This window comes from Symphodus melops, assembly GCF_947650265.1.
Source record: "Symphodus melops genome assembly, chromosome: 11".
Lineage (NCBI taxonomy): Eukaryota > Metazoa > Chordata > Actinopteri > Labriformes > Labridae > Symphodus > Symphodus melops.
This window is the reverse complement of record NC_136701.1, coordinates 20895049-20917879: the sequence shown is the minus strand read 5'-3', so window position 1 is coordinate 20917879 and position 22831 is coordinate 20895049. Positions and strand designations below refer to the sequence as shown.

The 22831-nt window shown below is 42.8% G+C and overlaps 1 protein-coding gene across 1 annotated transcript in view; it reads right to left on the bottom strand.

Annotated features, from left to right (window-relative positions):
• Window positions 1-22171, bottom strand: part of ephb4a (eph receptor B4a) — a 39254-nt gene extending 17083 nt beyond the window's left edge. The window contains exons 1-2 of the mRNA XM_079356201.1: window positions 21138-22171; window positions 1145-1215 (exon numbers count right to left, since the gene is read on the bottom strand). Of these exons, the coding sequence (XP_079212327.1) occupies window positions 1145-1215; window positions 21138-21216 (150 nt within the window). The 5' untranslated portion in view covers window positions 21217-22171. The remainder of the gene's footprint in view (window positions 1-1144; window positions 1216-21137) is intronic.
• Between the last annotated feature and the right edge of the window lie 660 nt (window positions 22172-22831).

The following is a 22831-nucleotide window of genomic DNA, read 5'->3' as shown; positions in this document are numbered from 1 at the left end:
TTGGCGCCCCCTGTGGACAAAGTGTGACGATTCATCCCTTTGTTGATCTTTTCCTACAAGTGAGTCGTGTTTAAAAAAGGTCTTATGAATCTTTATTTCAAATGTCAAACTAAACTCACATTAACATGTAAAATAATTAATCTGCAGCATGCTGTTAATTGCCTTGTCTGACACCTTCCACACAGCAGAGGTGACGAGCTTCTCTCTGATGGTCTTGTTTGCTTTTTTTAAGCCACAAATAGACATCAGTATTCTTTACTGTCTGTTTTATAACCGCTATAAAATCCCTCCCAGGAGCTTCAAAGCACAACGTTATACTTTACTCTCAAATAGTTAACAATCACATTATTACACCGGAGTTTTGTAATGATCTTTTTATAGCTTTATTTGGTCTCCCTTTGGAAAATTGAACAGCCAGAATTTGCATCTGACAGTTGGCGGACAATCTCTACGATGTGCCCATCAAACTCCTCCAGAGCTAAAAATAAATAAGCATATGTGAATTTTTTTTAATGTCCTTGTGTTCTGATGCAGACTGCTCGTGGCGTCTCCCCGCCGCTGCCTGTCACTGTTGACTTAAGTCACTGTTTTCTACTCTTTAGCGTTATCTTATTAAACACAATCCAGCCCTACTTTTGACATGTGGCGCTTTTGATAAACGGATTCAGCTGATAAAAACCTTCGCAAACTACATAAAGAGCATACGGCCTGTTTTTTCTTTACATCTTAATCAAAAGCACAGACATGTTTGAGGAGTATTTTTTTGCCCACTTTCTTGCCAACGTTACTGTAACTGTTTTCCTTCAGCAACTTTAGCAGCTTTGGTCGCTGACTCTTCTGGCAGAAAAACCAAAGCAAGCGTTCTCCAGCTGATCAAATTACAAATATGTCTTTTTCTGGCAGCCAGTGTTCAAATTGTGGGCAGCCAGTGACTTCATCTCCAAGGTTGGTGGTATAAATCAAAGCATCTGCTTTCAATACGCTGTGAAGTCCATATTGGCTCCGGCGCTACCTGCCATATAAGGAGTTCTTTTATAGCCAAAGTAACAAAAGTGCAGCTGGAAGCCAAAAAAACCCCGTCATCGTGCCGTGTGTGTGTGTGTGTGTGTGATCCAGATAACCTGGAGGAGTCGGGGTCACGTACCTCGGGTTTGGTGTTTGAGTAGATGGTCCACCTGAGATCTGAAGTTTCAGTCTTTGTGTTCATCAGGACCTCTGTGAAAGAGATATAAAGTTACTCACAGCTGGACACCGCGAAGAGCGACTCGAATGAGACACGTTTCGATTCAGAGCGACACACAAACGAGTTTAAAATAACAGAGTGAACATAATTCAACTCCCAAGCGGCTTGCCAAGTATCAGCTGTGGCTTACTCTGGGATTAGGATGGAAGATGGAGTTTCACCAGTCCATGACATCAACAGAAACATTCCCACTACTCCGAAAATTGTCTTTCCTCTAATGTTGGTTTTTATTCGCCCCGTGGCTTTAACGTTCCCACAGACGCACCGTGCCTGTGGTCACAGTAAAGGGACAAATAGCTGAAACAAAGGGAATCGAAGAACAGACTGACACGCATACAGTATGAAGATCTAAGCCCTCCTCGTCACGATCTGTGATTTCAAATAGAATTGATCTTTTATAATCTTTTGAAGGGCAAGCTGCCAACTCGCAAACAATCTCAAGTGTTTTGCGATGATTCAGTATCCTAATAAAATCTGGGAGACTCTCGGCGTGCACGAGACTCGATGCCGAGTTAAGCTACGGTGAAGGAGCTGGTTTCTTCTTGCAGGCTGTCTGTGCAGATTGTCTCAGCTGAATTGTGACGATTGTTTGCACTGCAAGGATGAGGGTTTTTTTTTTTTGTGTCACAGCCTGGTTTTTAGAGCCCTGCATGTTCCCTGCAGACGCTCATCTCAAAGGTGAGGTGGCTTGGTTTGAACAATAAACAGGATTTAATGCGGCTCTCCGGCGTGACATGATCAAGGAGAGCACCTGCATGGAGACGGATGCTGGAGGAAATGGGACTTTCAGAGTGAGTTTATCACTGGCTTTATTAAGATGTTTTGTTGAATTAGGATCCCAATATAAAAGGTCAGCAGTAAACTCTGCCAACCCCATAATCTCAATAACGCACACTTTACACAAACAATCACACACACAGAAATTCAAAACCTCATTCTGCACGATTGCTTTAAAGAAACAACTTCTCCCTCAGATTGCATTTGTTTTTTTCCTAGTTTTGGTTTTGCATGTCACATATAATAATAAGGCAAAAGGGTGTTTTTTATCCTGTAAAATTATTTAGTCACAAATATTTAATTCATGCGAGCCACAGGATGCCTAGTGGTTAGTGTGCCCGCCCCAAATATGAAGGCTGTGGTCGTCCAGTCGGGTGGAAGTGGTTCAAGTCCGACCTGTGGGTCCTTTCCTTCATGTCATTTCTCTCTCTCTCTCTCTCTCTCTCTCTCTCTCTCGCTCTCTCTCGCTCGCTCTCAAATAACGGCATTAAAAGCCCAAAAATAAACATTTACAAATTAAATAATTCATTTAAAACTTCTATCATAAGACAATAAAGGCTGATACTTATTTCATTCTGACTTTCCAAAGTAATTATATAGAATATGTTTCACTCTGGTTTCCAGATGAGACCAAACTGTGGTATCTGTGTTGTTTCAAGCTTCAACATCTGCTCGGAGTATACATCTGTCAAAATCCAGTCTAATTGTAGACACTGATATTGTGAGTCCATCTGTACTTATCCAAGTGAAGAGTTCAAACAGCCCTTCACAGCGCTTCATACAGCAGCTTTAATATCACTGGATAACATTTACAGAGACTCAACTGTCAACTCCTCTGCTTCTTAATGTGCCTAAAAAAAACACCTCAGCTAACATGTATGTTCGCTGTCGTCTGAAACTTCAACTCATTGGATCCCAAAGTTAACAGCATATTTAACTAGATTGTTCTACAAACAGCGACACAGGCCTTTACAATTATTTCTTTTACGAAACCCTCTTTGCCTCTTTCTGCAGACTCCCTCCCTCCACACATCTCTTACTGTCTCCTTTCGCTGTGTTAGGGGGGATTCTGGGTGTCACACTTTGGGCAGGAGGTGTGTTGGAAAGGTTTTTAGCAAATATCAGCACGCAGGGTGTTAGGGCAGACTTATCGACCGAGTGCAAGATCGTAAACATGTTCTCTACTGAGGGCACTGAAGCTGGAGGGGCCAATATAATATGTAGATATTATGACTTGTGTGTGTGTGTGTGTGTGTGTGTGTGTGTGTGTGAAGCCCTGCACTTTTTGTTTTCACTTTGTAAAGCTGTGTAAATCTGGGATCATCACACACTGGGACACTAATATTCAGTGTGAAAAAGGTGATTTGGGGACAGAGCTCGATGTAAGCAGCGCCGTTAATCTTCAGGCAGAGATGAAAAAGTTCATAATAAGTCGACTGACGAAAAAACCAATCAGCAATTTTTTTTTAATGAAAAAGTGTATTACCAATTTAATTATCACCTGGATCTCAAACACAAGATATTTCCCAGTCTCTCTGTTTTCTCTGGGTTTACTGATCGTAGTGAAACACTGCACACAGAAAGAGAGCAACATGATGAAGACCTGAAGGCTGCAGGGACTCCTCGTGTTCTATGAATATATCTTACACAACACTGTTCAGCACAAACATTTGTAGTATTTGACTAAAATAACCAAAAAAACGCCCACACTAACTAATCCCTGTGATCCTGTGCAAAGAGAGAGGCAATCACATCCACCACTTACCGACCCACATCCCAATAAAAACACACATCAAGGCTCATAGAAATTCTCACGTGAGACGGAATCAGACTCGTGCTCCCCTGCTGAGATGAAATGTTTGCTGAAGCCGTCCGCAGACGTACGCCGCTGTAAGGAGCGCTAACGTTCTGGTGTTCTCTTCAGGATGGGACTGTAAACTTTGTCTCCGTTTCTTCTGATCGTGCATTCCCTCTATTTCCAAACGTGATTCATTTCAACACGGGAAACATTTGAATGTAAAATAATTAACCGTGAGAGAGCAAGTGCTTCAAGTGGAAGACATCTGGTGTCATCTCCAAATATCGGAGTCGTTATAACCTCGTTTTTTTCTGTAATGGATTTCAACGATCCCTTCATCAGGCTTCAGCTAATTTAATGCATTTCCTCCTCGAACAACACACACACACACACACACAGAAATACACTATAAACACTATAAATGCTTACGTTTCTCAATCCCACTTTACAGCCATACAGCTCAATGACTTTAATCCTTTGCCTCTCGGTGTCATGTTGTCGTTTGCCTGACCTGTCTGCTGCTCAGCATATGAAACGAGTCACCTGACATCGGTAATTCTCCAGGATGCGTACGCAGCGGCTTCGCCTTTCTATCACACTGAGAGGTGAACGTGGCGTTCAGTGACTGTTCGCCCTCACATGTTGCTGCTGCTCCTCTCTCAAACTCTCTCGAAGCAAACTCCCAGAGAGGTAACACGAATACACGCAACTACCACAAAGTATCCGAAACAATCATTCACTGTTTCTATAGAGACAGATATCGACAACTGTGCTGCTACTGAAGGCTTGAAGCCAAGTTGCCACCGATTTCAATATAATTTACCATCTGTGGAGGACTGCAGTTCAATTTCTCTGCTAGTTTCTTTCTACTAATATATTCTCTTTTACAGGACCCGTCCACGTTCTCAAACAAGGCTTTGCAGCTGGAAGTCGGGTTACAGTCCGGCGTTATGTTTACTACAGAACCGTCTGCCTTCACAATCACTGCTGTTTGAGAGACCGTTTGATTAAAATCTACATCTGCTAACGATATTTAATCGTTGTGGCTTTGACTTTTATATCATGACCCCCGGTGGAGATTGTTCCCTTTCCAAGCCCGACGTGCATCTCGCACTGTTCCACTGTAAAACCACAGATGCACACCAGCATTATGGCAACAATCTGAGGCCATAAAAAAAAAAGAAAGAAAGAAAGATGAGTGCAGAGAGAGGAGAAAAGAGGTGGAGGAGCTGGACGATAATTGAGTGACAAAGTGCAGGTCGGTGCTTTCCCCCGCTTTCAGTCGAGCACGAGTTCGCTCCGGTGTAATTTAAAAAAAACCACCTTTAGAACTCTAAGGTTGTACTTTTCAGGCCGACCTGTCTCCACCTTTTTCATGCACACCTGCCTCCGCTTCACAGAGAAACACACACACGCAGCACATGCTAATCACTGTTTTATCTCCGCTCTATCATTAAGCTTTATGAGACAGGATGCATGAGTGTGAGTGTTTCTACGAGATGGCGGGTGTGTGTTTTTTTTCGATTATGTGCATGCACAGCCTTGCCTTTCACTGAGGTACATTCAGACTTAAGCTCTGTCAGAGGAAGCTGCCGTTTCCCCTTACGTTCTTACAGCAGCAGCGGTGGCGGGCCACCCACAGCCGGAAAATTGCCCCCAGTGTTATAAAAATGTACGAACAATGAAAACTCGTCATCTGGCCCCGTATAAGACCCAAAACAAACAATTGTACAGTGATTACAGTACAGTCAGCGACACGAGGAGACAGTGGAGAAGTCTTAACTGATCCTGGTGCTGCAGCAGACACAAGGACTTAGCCTTTGAAAAACAATCTTTGAGGAGAGGATTTAAAATACAGGATAGGATACAGAACTGGAAGAATAACTTTTCTATAGACAGAGCAGGAGGCAGCAGGATTATATGTTAAGCTGGGGGAAACATCTTTATTTCAAAGGATGGAAGATGCTGTACTTTGTGCATCTCTGTGTTGTACTTTTTCCTATCTTATACAATAGTCTCTTTTTGTCAAATAAATCAATCAAAATTCACACTCCCTGTGTCAGACATGATCTGACACAGGGAGGATTCATTTTTATTTATGTCTCTCAAGTAAGATAAGGTTCCTCGTCTCAGTGGTGGGTTCAAATCCCCCCCCCCCCCCCCCCCCCCCCCCCCCGCCCTTCTCTCCTCCTAACATTTCCTGTCTCTCTTCAAAAGTCCTGTCCAATAAAAGCAAAAAATGCATCTTTGAAAATTAAAAGAAAAACATTTGGAATTTATGAAAAGGATGGACATTAATCACTACAAGGAAGGTCAGACTTCAAGGAGGCCAGGTGTCAGTGGTAGTGAGCGTATCATCTTACCTATAATCATTAAATAATGATGAAAAAAATCAGCGAAGGAGAGTTTTTCTGTATGAGCATCAGACAACAATAGAGGGTGTTGTACGTGGTTTTCTTTGAAATGTAAAACTTGACCCTGTATTTTACATTTAAGGTGGAGAGGGGGGAGGGGGGCGGGGCTTAACAGCAAACACCCTCATTTTCTGTACAGCTGTCTTCGGGCTGTAACGACTGACCTCAAACCAGAGAGCAGGAACCATTAACGCTGAATCCCCGTTTCACTTCAATTTGTGGTCATCTCTTTCCCCGCATGCCCTTTGCCTCCCTATTTTCCACTTTCTCTGTGGCTCTTGGAGTTTGATAGGGAAATTACAGGTCTGAGTGTTTGCCCAGCTCCAGCTACAATTACAGCTCATTTTAATTAAAGAAACAGAGTGCCAATTACCGTCACACACCTCGAGAAAAAAGAGGAAGGAAGAGGAACTTTTTTAGATGGCAAACAGAAAATAGAAAAACCAGGTTGGTTTAGCAGTGATAGCATGTTATGAAGTGATTCTTTGAAGACTTTTAATCAACACATGTAATAAATCATGAACTGCTGAGCTCAAGAATCACATCTGCTATTATACTATTTGTTTGGTGGTTTGGGACTTTCAGGCTCGATAGGAACATTTAGGCCTTTGTTTGAAGTAGAAAAATAATTTCTTGATAGCAGAGTTATTATCCTCTAGGTAGAACTCAAGACTGTGTGTGTTTCAGGGGATACTGCTAGCATGTGTTTTAAATTTGGCTAAGCCCTGAAAACAGACGGGCTTGTAGGAAGTTCTGAGCCTCGGGAAAGTTGATACCTTCATGTTTCACATTGATGTTAAAGAAATACTACTGAAGAGTTGGATGAAAGTATGAATAACAGTCTTACATCTGTACATGGTTAGCCTAGCTTAGCACATGCAGTTGGAAACAACTAGCCAATGTCAGTCTCAATAACAAAAACAAAAAATCCTGTTTTTTCACCATTAAACATGTTGGGACTTCTTAGCTAATTCCATGCTGGTTCATTACTTTCAGAAACCTCTTTCACAATATGCAGTCCTGACAATTTCTAGAACGTTTCACTGTTCATTCACACATGCACCGCACAGCTTCACATTTTCCTCGTCTGCTTGTTTCCTTTTCTTGATAGGGGGTTTTAGGAGACAGGGCATGACTTCAAAAGTATGTTGTAGAAATCACAGTATAATTTCATATATATATATATATATATATATATATATATATATATATATATGTAGGACCCCAGTTTTTGCTTTGATATCTGTGAGTTATTGGACATATTTGCAGAATCAAAGAAGTGATTAAGACCATATGGGCTGCAGCCTGCTCAAAAAAAAAAAGTCAAGAAATGTTCAGCAGTTCAGTGCATGTGTGAAAGGGGCTACACAGGCAGGGGTGTATTCTGTATTGTATTTCCTGAAGTGTTATGCTGTGCTTGGAAGTCTTCAAATTCCAAGTTGCCGGTCTGACACTCCATCAGGAACGCTCCCTGAAGTTCAAATTCCGACTCGGAAACTCTGAGGATCCCAATTAGCCCAACCCAACATGGCTGCTATGTGCATCAATAGGGACGTTTAAACTGTATCTGTTTATTAGCAACTCAGTCGTCTTCTTGTGTAACTGAATCAATCGCACCGATGGTTTTGTGCAAGCTCTCTCTGTGGACGTGTTGTCATGTTATTTCCAGAAAGAAACGATCACGCAGAGGGTTATCGTCTGGTGCTGTTTTTCTGAACTTCAGATGTAGTGAGATAAATTAAATATTCTGCATCCAACACATTTTGTCTAAAAGGATAAAACATTCAATAAATACTGGAAGAGTTTTTTTCAAGGCATAAATGAACAAATCTTTAAAAAAAAAAAATTGATTAAATCTTTTGTGCTATTTGTCAATGACCTCCACACTGTGCCACACTTTTCTACCCTACTGCACACGAAGAACTTCAACGAAAAAGAAATTGTGATTTTCCTTCACGTGTCCGGCCTTGTTTTTCAGACTGTAGGTTATTGTGTGCACGTGAACATGGAAACTTATATCCAGAATGTGTGTGTGTGTGTGTGTGTGTGTGTGTGTGTGAAGCCTGTTTGTGTGTCTTCGACAGAGTTTTGTCTAGGGAGATTAGGCCTCGGCTTCCCGTAGTTCTTATTCCCTTCCTGTCTCCCTGTTTTGGTGGAGGGTGGGTGGGGAGGGGGGGGGGGAGGCTGACATACACATCATTCACATGCACGCCGACTCAGCTCAACACTGTTTGACTGCTGTATAACAAAAGCCTGCCGCAGCACGTGTGGATCAGCTCAGCCGCTTCAGAGAGGGGAGATGAAAGGAGCAAAGAAAAGGTGTTAATGTTTGACACCTTTTTTGATTTTCCCCACCTTTCTTCATGTCAGTGGGGATGCATATCAATACATGTTGTGTTTGGTTTCTGTCCCAGGACAGGACGTGACCCAGTTAGAGAGGAGGCTTCGTACTGGACAGAAACCAGAGATGCTAGCGGAGAGGATCAACAACGCTGCTGCTGTGAGGGAGGATTTAGTGCAGGTTTAAGATGCGTGACCTCTGAATGGTTTGGCTTAAGTTTACCTGGTCGTCAGAGGTTCACCAGACACAATCATAACATCAATCATTCCCGTTGTTTTCTCCGATCACACACACATCAGAGTTCACGCGTCGGTCAGAAGACTTTTCTGCTTAACAACAACACTGACAACTTTATTGATTTCCTGCTTTGTTTTTAAACGTGTGTTCCCTTTTCTGGGCAAAACATCTTTTCAGTCTAACTGCACTAATCACTGTTTAATATGAATGCTTTTAAAGCTGCAGTAACTCATGGATCAATTAAGAGGAACACAGCTTCTGTTTTTCAAATAAATATTAAAGATTTGCGTGTTCTTCCTCTTCTCTTAAATCTGCTCATTTTTCTGCTTGTTTACTTCGTCAAGATTCCTTTTTTGGGCTTTTCGGCGTCTCTCAAAGCGGGATATCGAGGGTTCGATCCCCAGCTCCGGCGAGCATCCGGCCTGCCCGCTTGGAGCCTTCACACATGGAGAGCGCTCACTAGAACCACTACTCTACCAGCGGCCCATTTAATAAAAGTTTTTTTTTTACTCTTCTTCTCCCCACATTTCCTTCAGCTGTCCTCTCCAACAGAGGCAAAAAAAGGCCCCAAAAAATTCACTAAGAAAAATAATCATCAGCTGTAGTTCTTAACACAACAGAAGTAAGAGTTTAACAAGAAGCTTTTCTGTGCTGTTGGAACGCCAAACAAATGTTTACTTAAACAGGTCGAGGCGCCCAAAGGTGCATCTATGATTCATAGGCATTCCCTTTTCATTTAATAGCAGTAAAGAGGAAGCTGCATTATTCAAGGCACATAAGTTCAAAGGGAATATTTACTTAATGGCAATGCATTAAAAAAAAAGAAGTCTGGAGCCTCATATCATAAGGTTAAGAGGGAGTGAGACATTGGCTGGGTTCTGTGGCGTTTTCTATCACCGCCTACGAGTAATGAGACTTGACCTGCCGAGTTAACGGCTCAACAGCTCTTGTGCATCTTGGACTCAGACGGCATTTTCCCTCAGACTAAAACAAATATCACAGAGCTGCCAAAGGCCAAAGAATGTCCCACAGAGACTATGAGAAACAGACTTTTTCTACCGAGTGGTGACATCTCTGATTCTTCTGGAGTGTAATTACAGGACGTTTGCTGTTGGACGTCAAGAGGAAATCGACTCATATTGAAAAGAAGAAGTGACAGCAGTCGAGTCGGCTTCATCTTCTGTTTAACTCGCTAATCACTCACAATTCAATTCCACGCCGACGCATTAAAGAAGTGCACGCTTTAAACCATCACTCCCAGCATTATCTCTCATATTGCGTGATTGATGAAACTGCACTTCTTTACAGCGCAGTTCAGCTCTGTTCAGAGTGAATTCACCTCCTGCTACGTCCAATTATAGGCAGCTCTTTGTGGGGCCTCCTCTTCAAAAACAGCACGACAGCAGAGACGAAGTAAAAGGCTGCTCCAGAACGTTGTTTCAGGCGACACCAGCTCCCTGGTGGCGTCCCGATACAGAGGAGGAATGAATTAAAACGAAGGAGGTAATCCGATTATTGTATGTTGGGAGGCTATACTGCAATATTATAGATCTCTGCAAAAGTCCTTTATTAAAGAACAGTGGAAGTCATAGAGATATGATACTCGAGACACGAGACAGAGCAGATTGTTTTTACCTCAGGGTAGCCAATCCAATTCATCTTTTTCACTGAAAACTGGAAACTAATATCTTTTTACTCCACAGCTGAGGATGAATCTTCACATTTAGCGTCATTGGCACGTAGCTTTCAGATTTTTTTTGTTTCAGTTTGTTGAGTCTGTCAAACGTCATAAACGGAGGGTTTTCCAAGAGGACGTTCAAAAAGAGAATTGAAACCGTCCTGATCTGGTTGTTCACACGCGCACCTCACAACGCCACGCTAAAGGAGAAATGAGGAAGTAGCAGCGGCGAGGTTGTTCGTCACTACATTCACAGACACTGACATGGTGACATCAGTGACTAAGACTTTTTTCAAGGATGCATTAGTATCCGTCTGTTTCATAACTAGTTTATAAGACCCAGAGTTGTTAATATTTTAATATACTATTAATATAACATTGATAGGGAAACATTTTTTTTTTTTAGGAGAGATTCTCTTCAATTCACATCTAATACTGCCGTGAAATCTCCTGAAAAACAAAACGGTTTATTTTTGGTATTTCGGGAGACCTTGAATCTCCAGAATTGAAAGGCAGATGCCTCGTGTCCTGCACAGCTCATTTGAACCCCTTCGGTCTTTTAAAAGACACTTTTCGTGTTGATAGCTTTTGCTGGCCAGCTCTTTGGTGAAAAAGGTTTTTCTATTTCGACGCCGGAAAAGCTTATTACAAGTGCCGAAAAGAAAAGAAAAGAAAAGGAGTGAAACGTAAAACTCAAAGTCACCTCTCAACCACCGAGAAAAGATGTTTATAAAACGATGCTCTGCTCATAGATTTATCATCAGGGCGGCGTGCTAGATAACTTCAGAGCGAGCTGTCTGGATCCGGTGATTCGGAGCCAGAGAAGGAAGGCAACACAAATTTCATCGCTTGACTGCAAACAGGCAAAAGTCACACATTGTCAGTCTGTTGTGTAAGAAAAACATTTCAATAAAATCCACTTTGGAGGAACGGGACACATTACTAAGAGGGAAAGCTGTCAATACATCTGTGTCTTTAATCATGAGTCAAACTTCACAGAGAAACTTCCCTGCTGGTTACCTGGGAGTGATCACACATCCTCCTCCATCTGCAGTCAGAGCTGCCCTCCACAAACCACCTCGCCCTCAACTTGTTATCTCCTTTATAGAAGGCTCCGAGGCAGCTGATCATCTGTGAGAGCCGAGCCGAGCTGTGTGTCATCAAAAGCAGGAGAGAAAAAAAAAAAAAAAAGCACCATGGGAAAGTTGAGGCTATGTACTTGTTTTCAAACACTTTCTCAATCCTTTAAGAGGATCTTCGTCGGCTTGTCTCGAGGCCTGAGGTGAGGGTCAGTCACACACACCGGAGCTCCTGCAGGGAGGACTGCACACAATCTGGGATGATCTCCCTTAGCTGCAGGAGACTGTGGACACCCCCCGTGTTAGCTGTCTTCAAATAATTAGAGCAGATACCTTCACAGTTCAGGACAGATTTATTAGCAGCATGTTTGGGCCTTTTTGTCAAGAATAGAAAAGACTTTGCTTTCCCCTACAGGGCTGGAGTGATGTGTTCACCTTAAGAGGTGCAGCTGCTAATAAAACTCCAGTAGTTAGAGAAGGAAAAAGCACATAAATGTGAACTTGATAAAGTAATATATGACAGGTGACCTATCTTATTTCAAATCTGGCTCCATTAAAAACCCACAAAGCTCCGTCTACTGCAGCGAAGCATCTAACGAACTCTCCATGAGCCCTAAAAATGTCTACTGCTGCACTTAAAACAGAGTTGTTATCAAAGCCTTGACTGAAGCAGAATCTACAATTCGTTTTTTGGGGGGTAGAGGAAAAAAGCTCTCAGAGAAGAGACACACACACACACACACACACACACACACACACACACACACACACACACACACACACACACACACACACACACACACACACACACACACACACACACACACACACACACACACACACACACACACACACACACACACACACACACACACACACACACACACACACACACACACACACACACACACACACACACACACACACACACACACACACACACACACACACACACACACACACACACACACACAGAGCTTTCAGTGACTAATCTGCTGTGGGAGGTGGACAGCTTGAAGCTAACAGTGCAGACTCTAGCTAAATAAACCATCTAAGGATTGACACATCTAAGCAGAGATACAAGAAAACAGACTCTGTGCGAGAAAGTTTCTCTTTTATTCTGACACATCACGCTTTTCCGTATTCAAACAACAACAGACACGCGGAGAGCTAATTCTATTCATCAGTCTGCGTTTCACTCCTACCAGCCTGCAGACCGGGTGTTTGTGTGGCGGTGACCGACATATCTAGAATGAAGATAGACTCGTCTTTCATTGGGAGGATAATATTTGTTTGATTATTTCAGAACAAAGAGCATCATTTTCCCCTCCACGGAGAGACGCGTTACGTTTTCAGCGAGGGGTGAATTCGGGCATTTTCTAAATGTTTCAGTTTCAAACCCACACGTTTGTCTCATGTCACAAAAAAAAAAAAAAAAAGCGGACCCTTTTCCATCCTAGGCTTCTTCATAATTGGACTGGGTTGAGTGCAGATAGCAAGCGGTGATCGCAGGGGAAATGATGATATAAGAGAATATGAGGGACATTTTGCGTGCAGCACTCTGAGAAAGAAAAGAAAAGAAAAAAACCTGACTCTGAGCTGCCGGAGAAAAGGTGTTCAGTGCTTCTTTAACTGAACTGACCCTCTCCTTTTTGGAGCATGACTCCCTCTTAAAGCTCTTAGCTGTGTGCAAGCAGTAGGAGGGCAGCTAGCGCGCAGGAATGCCTCTGTTATTCCTTACATATAGCAGAGCCCACATGGTTCATGAGGTATGTATGAAAGCGGGCCCTGGGAGACGTGTTGAAGCTGTGTGCAAGGCGAGCGCCGAGTTGGAGGAAAAATGTGCACGACTTCTCTGGGCTGTCGTTCGAAAAAGAAGAAGAAAAAAAAAAAAAGCCAAGTGAATTGCATTTTAACTAAAAACTTGCATATCAAGCACAAGATGTAGGTCAACCAGCCCGTGACGCAGGGAGGAATATATCCCAGACTCAAATCGAATCAACTCCACTGATGGTGCATGCTTCAAGCAGAGACATTTTTCATCAAGGTTGCTTTTTTTTAATCAATTCTTGCTCATCCAGCCTCAGCAGCCGCCTCGCGTTTCCTCGCTCCTCCTTCAACGTTTCGTTCTATTTTCGAGTGTAACAACAAACGCATTGCGAGGCGTGAGACGACAGTGGCGTGTAGAAAACGCTTTGCAGAAGTTTTTATTTGACAAGCATCAACAAAAAAAATAAAAAAGGGGGGAGGATAAGGGGCAAGATGGACCTGAGATAAATAGCTCCGTCCCTGTTGTTGTCTCCTAATTGAAGGTCTTTTAATCCTCTTGTTATAATCACATATTCAGCCCAGCACATATCTGGCCCCAGGTGTGTATGATTACAGAATGCAAATAGGCAATACACCTACTTTGCTCATTATGCAGTGTGCAGACGTGCACATGCTTGCACCTTCCCTGCACCCGCTCTTTTTCCTATTTCGTCGACTCACGCCGGTCTCCCCGTCTCTCCTTGACTCACTTCAAAGAGAACCCCCCCCCACACACACACACACACACACACACACCCTTTAAAAGTGCCATTCTCCTTGGTGCTTATGGCTGATAGGCTGTGGCCTCATTCCCTCTCTGCTGCAGCCTGTCCCCATTGTGTCCCACTCTCACAGAGAGAGAGGAGCATGTGGGTGGAGGACAGACCGGCTCTCCAAAGTGAATGCCTGACATGGATGTATGGGCTGGCACTGTATCCTCTCACCCAGCTAAACTATCATCCACCTGCAATTCCTCTGCTGCCATATGCATCCTCCTCAGAGAGAGAGAGAGAGAGAGAGAGAGAGAGAGAGAGAGAGAGACAGGCTGAGAGTACTTGTGGCACTCAGATGCCTGTTTAACTCTTGAGGAAGCTAATCATCGGATTGAGGTGCTGAGGATGATGGGCTACAGGCTTTCAGAGAGGAGGGGGAGGTTGCTTTAAATGCAAATCCCTTTCTTATAAAAATCGGTTCCGTTTAAAAGGATTTCTGGGAAACGATCCACATTTCCACGGCAGGGGAGACAGTCAGCAAGAGAAAAAACAGCAGAGCAGCAGTCAAACATCAAGGAGACAGAGGACGTGGAAAGAGTAGCAAAAGAAAGGGCTACATGTCTGTGAAAGGAGGGATTGAGGCTCAAGGAAGGCCTCTCAGATAAAAACATCCTTCCTGTGTGCGAGACACTTGAAGACTTTCAGTTTGGATTCAGAAGTGTTATGCTGTTCAGCAGGCTGGTTATGCCGGGGCGGAGTCAGGAGGTGAAAGAATAAACAGACGACAGATTGTGTATAAAAAGAGAAAAACGCCCCCCCACCCCCAACGCCTTTTTTTCTTGAACCTCCTATGGAGGGTTGATGTCAGTCTTGTCATCAACATATAAACAGTCCTTCAACAAACGACATAAATAATAGCCCAGAATGTTCCATTTAATTCCAAATGATGGCGCCTCTTACATTTCCATGTAGCAGACTGCTGTAGAGTGCAGCAGTCATTGTTTACGCTATGATACAGATATGCATTGGATGTAGAGCTGCACAGGTTCCTTGATTAATCCACGAATCCGCGACAATGTGATAATCCTTCAAACTTTAGATGTACTTTTTTTCCAAACAAAAACAGTCCAAATGTTTGCATTCAAGCTTCTTACATCAGTCACCATTGTTTTATGTTGACCGTGCCCAAGAAAGATTGTTCCCCTGTTCCCCCCCGCTGGTCTGCCTTTTAGTATTTCCGTTGTGACCGGAAAAGTAACTGCCTGAAATGACGTTGACGTTCTGAGCAGACTAATCACAGTCCTTGCGGTTTGTGTCGACGCGTAGTCAGGATTTTTTGGAGGTGTGCGTAGGGTCTGCGTCGACCGCGTAGCGAAGGCGTCGATACGACACAAAAGTATAAATTGGGCTTAACACGGGTCCTTTTTTTTTTTTTTGCACCATTTCATAGAACAAAAAAACTACACAATTAATATGAATTCATCTGAAAAATAATCCCCAGATTAATCTGCAAATAAAGTAATTATAAACTGCAGCTGTAATGCCACTCTCATCCAAAACCAATCAACAGCATCGGTTGGTTTTTAGCTTTGAAAAATGTGACCATGTTTTTCAACCCACTCACATTCGACTGAGACGATACATCAGCATTCTGTTGCTTTTTTTAATATGAAAAATGTAATACGGCATATTGTCTGTAATTGAAAATCCTTTCTAATCATGTACCTCTAATGGAGGTGTGATTTTTGTATCTTTTATCTCATTATTTTTCACTTGGCCCCTGGCCCATCTGCCTTTCGCCGTGTAAGCTCATTGTTCAGAACTGAGGCGGCACGCGAGTCGCTTCAAACAAACGAGGACGTCGCCTCTTCTGAACAGGACTGCTCTGGTTTTGGGAGAGTGCAATACGGAACGAGCCGCTGTGTGTAAAGTTCGCAAGAGACAGAATGACACTTCAACCCTCTTTCCATCAGCCAAAGCTAAAAAAAGAAAAAAAAGTGCTGCCAATGTGTTTTACCCCAAACATGATGGGCTCCAGCTCCACAAATCACACAGCTGCACTCTGTCGGTGCACACTATGTAAAAAGAGGATTTTTAAATAGGGGAAGGTTACAGCTACAGTGACATACCTTATTAGAGGAAAATATATTCCCCATTGCCAGCGAATATAAAGTAGGATTTATAACCCTGTAAAAACACGAGCACAAGTACAGGCCTTGGATGCAAACATTAACCATTTAGCTAAAGAGACAGTCTTTACTCAACATTCGGTTTTAGAGTCAGAGCTGTTTTAAATAAATATAGCAAGTGCGTCACGACACAGATCAGAACATTCCTATAAGGTGAACTCAAGGCTCATGACTTAGTGACTTATAACGATGCTAACAAGGAGACAGGAACAAACTTCATGACTCAAACAGAAATACCATCCATTTCCATCATGTATACAATGTCGTTTGTTTCCCTGGACTGTAGCTTTTCACATTCTGCGTTCTTCTAGACTCTTCTCTTGAGATGTGCAATTCAGTGTACAACACCCTGAATGTCACATCAGAGGATGAAACTGATTTTTTTGGGGGGTTTTTTTGCAATTTTTTCCCAAGTTTGTTGAAATTACGGTCAAGGGAAAATCTATCCAAATATAAGAACCCAATTAAATGTATGTCCATAAAGACGAAAAATTCAGCTTGTAGCCCTGTTATTGAGACTGCCCTTTCAAGCCACGATATTTATGCCCCAGTGACGTCACGTCGCTATTGGAGTAGTGCAGTGCTGTGTCTGACTGTCTGTGGAGTTCTTCCCGCTGTGGTTTTGAACGTCAAAATGAAATGTGAATTCACACACTGGGAAACCAATATGACGCTGTCGAGGAATCAATACGGATGCACAAAGACCTGATGATGGCTGAGCTAAGTTCAGGCACTTTTGCAACCATTTGAAAGGGACCACTGGTAGAACATTCTTCTGCCTACCAGAAATCAATCAGTTTGCAGCGCTGACATTAATGTTCCCAACATGCTACTTTCTTACACACTGTGGCTGGACATCTCACTGTTCATGTCGCTTCTTAAGCTGCGCGTCGTTTTAAACTATGACATTTAATTTGCTGAAGAATTTGCCTCGACTTAGCAGCAGCTCTGTAAGAAGCCACTGAGCTAAAGAAGAAGCCATACTTCTTAAAATTCATGAGGGGAGTCTCAGTGACGTGTCAGAATGATCAAATTCTGAATCTTTCAAAGCGGTGAGAGTTTTTGTCACATCGCCAAAGACTTGCTCGAGTCTGTTCTTCGTTTCGATGGAAACTTGATCGACAGACCTGTTCGAGCTCAGATGCACACGCAGGTGATTCGGCAGAGCAAGCGCTCACAAATGCCTTCAAGCCATGGAAATGAGACAGAACAGAGTCGAGCATGTCATCCAGCTGGGTGGAAAAGGGTCCTACGAGTCGAGATGAGTGCCGACAACTTTGAATCTCTACAACTGTGGAGCAGAGCAGGCATAGAGGACAGCAGAGCTTCTGTCACTGGCTGCATCCTGCCATTGGTAAGAGAGAGAAAACAGTATGTGCGAGGAATAATGAGGGGCAGAGGGAAAACCAAGATGTGTACTTCACAGGTTGAGTCTGTGTGTGGGAGAATGAGGAACGTTTCTAAATTCATAAAATGTATTTTAAAATCATATAGGGCTACATTAGTGAGAAATATTCATTCTGCATATGAAGCTTTTTTTGGTTGGTTATACCGGTGTGTGCTTCACATATTACAGACAGGCCGGCTTTAGAAGGGTGTTTGGTTTTTTTTTTCTCTCTCTCTGTGTGTGTGTTACCAGAGTGCATCCTCGATGCTAATTTCCACCAAAGCCGGCTATTAATTTCCAGCCAAAGTAATTATCTGATCAAAAGCTCAGTGTTTTAATCTTCTTGGAGACAGAAGGAAGCGATATCCATGTGCTGAAACGAGCGAGTGGAGAGCGTAAGTGAGTCGTTTATCCTTTAGTTGGAAAAAGGAGGAGAGATTTGGCAGCCGTGAGCTTCATCTACCCTCCCATCAGTTCATTACAGAACTCCCTGCGAGGTGGAGAACAAGGGGGAGGATGATCCAGAGTGTTCTGGCAGACGAGCGGGCCATCACCCAAGACACGGAAACCAGACATCTTGTTCACACTTGGCAAGACTCCGCATGTTCTGGAGTCAGTCAACAAGGCGCCGCGACCCCTCAGCTGCATCTGTCTACGTGTCCGTCCTCCGCCCAGCCAGCGCTGCACCTGTTTAGATCCAGCGTCTTGTAAACATCAGCGGGCGGGAAACCGAGCCAAATTGTTTGACATCACTCTTTGGTTCTTCTAAAAAAGAGGAACGTGTTTGATGAGTCTGCCACTGAAGAAAAAAAAAAACCTTCCCTGGCATCACTACCCACGCATAGATCTGAGGTTAAACATCTCGCACGTCCCTGAGAAGGAGACTACAGCCCAACCGATACGTCTGATAGAATCAGGCCGATACTGACATTTAACAGATATATTAGTCCAGCATTTGTAATTTCAGGTCGGCCTGATATTTAACTTTTTTTTGGCAACATGATTCAGAACCCAAAGGACACTCTGACTCCCTTTTAGACTCTCGGCACATTCTGCAGAACCTTTAGCGTTGCATCACAGCCGAGCAGACCGACGATGGAAAATAGGGATAAAGCCTCTTCTGATACTCTGTGCAAATTTCAGGTCTATTTTTATTCCAGCTCAACAAATAACAACACTGGCAGCCAAATCAGTGTCTCTGAATTATTCCCTTCTAAAACTGGAATCAACAACCCCCTTCCAAAAAAGATCTGGAAGCCGTGAAAACTGGAGACGTAATGTTGGCATCAAAATGACATCAGGCATATCAATTCCTAAAAACAACGACATTCATCAGGCTCAATATCGGATATGTTGCATTTATCAATCATCACATTCTGTTTTGGAAAAAGGCTTGTTTATGGTCTCAAAATCCACATATTGGTTGTGGTCTGAAGTGTCTGGAGAAGAAAAGCTTACGAGCTGAGTCAGAACGCCCCGGCTCAGGAAGAAGCTACATTTCTCTAATGGCCTGAGCCCAGGCTGCCAGTAAACTCTGTGTCTTCATCTGTGTGTGTGTGTGTGTGTGTGTGTGTGTGTGTGTGTGTGTGTGTGTGTGTGTGTGTGTGTGTGTGTGTGTGTGTGTGTATGTGGGGAAAATCCCAAACTTCACTCTTGAAATACAAAGTCAACAATGTTTTCCCCACAAGAATCCAGTCTCTTAGTAGTGGGAGTAATTTGACATCTTTTTTTTGAAGGGTTTGAATGCACGAGCGGGACATCCAAGCCCACAGAAACCCGAGGGTTACATTACATATACTGTGCCCTCCATCCATAGTGTGTCTGTAGAGTCTATAGTAGACGACACGCTGGAAGCGACTACTGCGCCAAGAAAGGGCATTGATACCAGCGGATACGGCGTCCAGCCTGGAACCAGAAGCAGTTGACAGATTCATGTTCCTGCCACAGAATATGTGAAGTCATGCATGTTGATGGTGTTCCCGTTTACAGCAACTATTGATTGGCAGGAACAGAGGTGAGGAAAAGTTTCATTGTTGAGGTGGTCTTTGTTTTGTTTTTTTTATGGCAAATTTTTCTCTGAGAATTAGTCTGAAAAATGTCTGTTTTGTCTTTTGTCAATGTGTGCATATAGAATGTCCATTGTTCTTATTTTTGCATCATAGTCCCGTTAGATCACCATCAGCAGCTGTGTATAAGCACACGGAGCAGCAAATGGAGATCAAAGAGGACTGGCAGGAACACCAACATGAAGCATACACAGCAGTAATGTACTTTTTAAAAACCCTGTGGTGCAACAGCTCTTTAAGAAGCCCAGTTGTGATCCTCTGATCCACAGAATACACAGCCTTACTATTTCCACAGACATTTTCTAATAAAGCCTGAAAGCAGACGGAGGCCTTGCTGACAGATTTTCAAAAATATTCCAAAAAGTAGTCCTTAGCAGCATTCTTCACAAACTCAAATCAGTTTGAAGCTCACTCTACCGCCCTGAAACTTCCCCATTAATGTCACAAACAGACAGAGCAGTGGAGAAATAAATAAACAGCCAGCGTTCTTTGATTCAGATCCGTCAATGTGGCTCAGTCTTCCACCCATGCATTAAGCAAATTACCCAGACAGTGGGCCTGTTGTTATGCTGATGATGCCGAGCTGTACTTGTCTGTAAAACCAGACTATTCGAAACATCATCTTCTTAAACGTTTTGACAGCTAATTTCATGGCTCTCATAATTTGTCCCTCCAGGGTTCACAAAGCTGATGCCGGACAAAATGCCCATTAATGTCAAGTCTGCTGTCAGGAACTGAGATAAGTTATTAAGAATCAAGACAAACATGCAGGATGCAATGTTTTCTTCTCTCACAGCTAAAAATTCCCTTATGCAAATATCCTTGTCAAACCACCACAGAAATCAGAGCAGCCTTGTATTAGCCTCAAAGCCCCTGTTGTTTTATTGATTTTGAGGTGAGCTGGTTAAAGGTCCCGAAGGGTGCAGCCTGGCAACCTTTTAGATGCCTTGATAAAGTGAAAACTAACAGTGAGTCTCAAAAAATTGCTTTTGTTAAGACATCAGGTGAGTAAAAACAATTTGTGTTATTTATAAGTAAGAAAAAAAAAACAGCTTAAGGTGCAAGAGGAAGATAGAAAAACATCATTCATAAGCACCTATGTTTTAACCTCCTTTTTCAAATAATGCTCTGTCCATACATGTCTACTTATACCTAAAGATGTTTTATTTTTGGGTAGGTTATATCTACAAATATTCCCTTAATGTTGCTGAATTTAGCTCTTCTCCACTTCATAGCAGCCTACAGCACGTACATTTTAATTATGATGTGCTTTATCACACTTCCCTTGGTTAAGGAGAACAGGATGTAGTACTAATTAGACATTTCACTCAGCCATGTAACCCCACAAAAAACAAGTCCAGACAGCATTTTAAAGGGGGGGAGAAGAAAAAAAACTCCAGACTCACCTTCCTCTGCAGAAGCCATGAAAAGCCATTCCAGGAAGATGCACCCCAGCAGGAGAATGCTCCAGTGTGTCAGCTCCATAATGTTTGGGGGGAAAATGGCGAAAAAGTAAACCGACTTTTGTGATGCCTTGAATTACAAATCAACTGGCACTGGCAGCTCGGCTGTGTGCACTCCCTGGCCGCAAACCAGTCCGCATTTAAAGTGGACTCCAGTTCAGAGAGGCTCACACTGTGGTCAAATCACTGCAGTAGGAAAATACACTTTAACTAAGTGCTGTTGTCAGTCGATGTTGATTATAAAAGCACGTCCACAGGGCGGAAACAGCTCCTTCAATAGCCAGTGTTAAAACGACTGACTGAAAAGTTCTCCTAATTGTCCAACTTTGTTTGTGGTGAAAGTCTGGCCATAAAAAAAAGAGAAAAACCTTCAGACGCAAACCTCAGTGCTGCAGCTTTTTCTCGAGCATCAGTCCTTTGTCAGCATGGTTGAAACTTGTTGTATCCTCGGCGTTAATAAGCTTCTTTGTGCTTCACACCACTTGCACAAAAATGATCCCCCCTTCAGCGCGATGATGACCAAGCAGGCTGGATCCGACTCCAGAGCCCCTCACAGCATGTCTGATAGATGGCACAGATAAATCTCATCAACATCAGTCAGATCACAACCTCTTCCACATCTCCTCCTAATGTTTGGAAAACAAACCAAAAAAAAGTATGTTGTTTTTCCCCCCCTTAAACCTTCAGACAATTTGGCTGCAGGAGGGGTAAAAAAAAAAGGTGGTGGGGGATGTAACGCGACACGTCTAGTCTGGCCTGAATTCACAGATCAAATGTGTCTAACACTGAGAGAGACTGTCTACTTTCTTCTCTTGTTGAAACGGCACACTTCACGTACAGTGGATATCAAAAGTTGAGCGCTCTAAAGTGGCTCGCAGTGCTGACTACAGTGCGCTGGTCACCGAGGACTTCGTCACCGCATCAAACCCGGAGTCGACTGGCAGCAGCAAGCTCCGCCCACTTTCCCCGTTTCCATAACAGCTGTGCCAAACGCGAGTGATTGGATACAGACATCCCGGAGAACGCCTTCAAAATAAGAAACGCATGAAGTAGCGAAATAAGACCTTTTTAATAGACATTTATAGGCTTTGCAAACTCCTCCTTAGTGTTGGCTACAGGCCTGAAAGTGACTTCCTACAATGATTTGAAAAGATGTAAACTTTCTAAATCCTACAGGGCAAACCAGTTGAAATTATAAGAACAGAAATGTAACAAAAACTACTGAAATAGATAGTACCATAAGAGCCCATAATATAATGCTTTATTTAACAGCAGAAATAAACCTGTTTATTGCTTGGTACAAAAACTATTTTAGTCTCTATTGCTCATTTATTAATGATAAAAACGTTTTGATTATTATATCTCAAGGCTATAGTTATGCATTATCAGGCACAATAAAGCTGATTCGACTAACAGGTGGGCATGTTTGAGCTTTGTTCACCAGGTTAGGCTTCTTGATCTTAAATCTATTATAGACCTGAGTATGTCGGCTTGGTCCAGCTAGTTTCATCATTTGGAATAGTCTAGTTACATAAGGAGCTAGATGAGTGAGATGGGTGCATCATGAACCAACATATTCATTGGTACTATAGTAAACACATGGAGTACTCTTGTATACTCTTAAATAAATACACCTT